General features: G+C 44.6%; 1 protein-coding gene across 1 annotated transcript; it reads left to right on the top strand.

Moving 5' to 3' along the window:
- Window positions 1–1,561, top strand: LOC120021815 (forkhead box protein D1-like). The gene has a single exon (XM_038965665.1). It carries the CDS (start codon window positions 218–220, stop codon window positions 1,235–1,237), a length of 1,020 nt encoding a protein of 339 aa, XP_038821593.1. The 5' UTR covers window positions 1–217; the 3' UTR covers window positions 1,238–1,561.
- Window positions 1,562–2,206: the final 645 nt, after the last annotated feature.

The following is a 2,206-nucleotide window of genomic DNA, read 5'->3' as shown; positions in this document are numbered from 1 at the left end:
GAATGGTGCGCTACTGAACAACGAAAAAATCCCTAAAACATATGAGAGTGCTTGGAAAAAGGGACATCTCTTACCGCCGGCGTGCTCCTCTCATCCCCTCATATGAGTTGTCTTGAAAGAGGGCAGAGTAGCACGGGCAGCATCTCCTCTTCCTATCCGCCGTAGCTTCTGGGAGCGCACAGCACAGTGCAGCGCTCTGCATAACCAGCCGTGAGCCATGACTCTGAGCTCCGAGATGTCGGATGCCTCCATCCTTTCGGAAGAGACCGACATCGACGTGGTCGGCGAGGGGGAGGATGGGGACAGCCAGACGCGCTCCTACGTAGACGAGGTGGCGCAGATGCACGATGATCTCCTGGCTGGCTCCCCGCCATGCCTAGACATCTCCTCGTCCCGGGATCCGTACAAACCAGCCAGTAAGAACATCCTGGTGAAGCCCCCATACTCCTACATCGCCTTAATCACCATGTCCATTCTCCAGAGCCCCAAGAAGCGGCTCACCCTCAGCGAGATCTGTGATTTCATCAGCAACCGTTTCCCGTACTACCGGGAAAAGTTCCCCGCGTGGCAGAACTCAATCCGACACAATTTGTCCCTAAACGACTGTTTCGTCAAGATACCGAGGGAACCCGGAAACCCCGGGAAGGGGAACTACTGGACCCTAGATCCGGAGTCCGCCGATATGTTCGACAACGGTAGCTTTCTGAGACGACGGAAACGCTTCAAACGACAGCAGCAGCAGGACTTGCTGCGGGAACATAACAGTTTTATCCCAGCTGCTGCGTACGGCTATGGACCTTACGGCTGCGGCTACGGTATCCAGCTGCAGTCCTACCACACACACTCTGCGCTTTTCGCGTTTCAGCAGCAGCAACAGTCCAGGCATTCACACACTGGGACCATTATCTCGGCACCGTCCTTGCCCACCGCCAGTGACTTAGCGAGGAGCAGGTTCTTACCCCAGCTCAGTCCCAGCCTGGTTTCACCCATACACACTGCAGCCAAGTCCAGCTCGCCTGTCCAGCGCTCTACCTTCTCCATAGAGAGTATAATTGGGAGTTCGCTGAGCCCTGCGCACTCTCACTGTGCTTCGCGGACTTCCACTGTTGTTCCAATGTTATCGTCTTCCCTCGCGCCACAGTCGCCCAACCAGCCGCTGAGTATGCACCCAGGAACTGTTTTACATATGGTCGAGAACTTTCCCAACATAATTCTGAACGGTACTAGTGGCTGTTAATTTCTATAAACTAACTTCAAAGTTTTCAAGAAACACAAACAAAAACGCCCCCTCTTTGAAGGTAGGATTATTTTTGTATGTTTTTTTTGTAGCACGCAGCTGAATGATGGACATTAACACTATTCGTGCCAATTCATTCTGTAAAAAGATATTAGGCTATATTTATGTTAATACAATTTTAGTGTCAATCTAATTTTCTCTCCACGAACTTTCATTGTTTATGAAGTGATTCATTTAAGTCTAGGGCGTCTCAGGATATCGACTTAATGAAAGGTTATACGTGATCACGTCTCAAACAATGTATATTGTGTCAAACACACACATGTTTTTTAGTTTGGCAAAAAAGTTTTTTTTACTGTTTTGATTTGTGCTTTGTATTTAAAAGACACAAAGATGAAGGTCGTTCATTTATATGCAGTGTGTGCTTATTTCAGTAATAAAACATTGTACATTCTTTGGCAAGTATTGTATAATCGGAGTGTGATACTTTTTACACGGTTTGTTTTTCAATGAGAATAAATATTGTTTTACAAAAAAAGACATTTGCCTGGAAAGTAATTTTTTGAGTAAGTAATAATCTCAGTCTAGAAATTAGCCAAATGAAGGCCCACAGTAGATCACGTGCAGGAAGTGTTGCTGTTTTATAAATACCTATCATTTTAATTTTTGCTAAGAATCCTATTCCCAAAATGTAAAAGACAATGTAGGCTATTACTTATTGAGTGGAACATGTAAAAATAGGACTGAACAACAGTACACATAATACTAATATCAATACTACCAGGCTACTACCTTTAGAATAATAAATTAATAGTCCTACTACAACTACTCGACTGCTGCCCTTTATAATAATAATACTTAGTACTACTACTAAATATAATATAAATACATCTAGGAATAGTTGTTACAATTACCCGTGGACATTGTTATTTGGTTCCCATATACAAAGCAACAACAGAGTGTATTCCT

Source organism: Salvelinus namaycush, chromosome 26 (assembly GCF_016432855.1).
Source record: "Salvelinus namaycush isolate Seneca chromosome 26, SaNama_1.0, whole genome shotgun sequence".
Taxonomy (NCBI): domain Eukaryota; kingdom Metazoa; phylum Chordata; class Actinopteri; order Salmoniformes; family Salmonidae; genus Salvelinus; species Salvelinus namaycush.
This window is presented reverse-complemented; position numbering and strand designations above follow the sequence as displayed.

Coding starts and splice junctions, on each gene's coding strand:
- LOC120021815 (XM_038965665.1), top strand. CDS start 218: ATGACTCTGAGCTCCGAGATGTCGGATGCCTCCATCCTTTCGGAAGAG.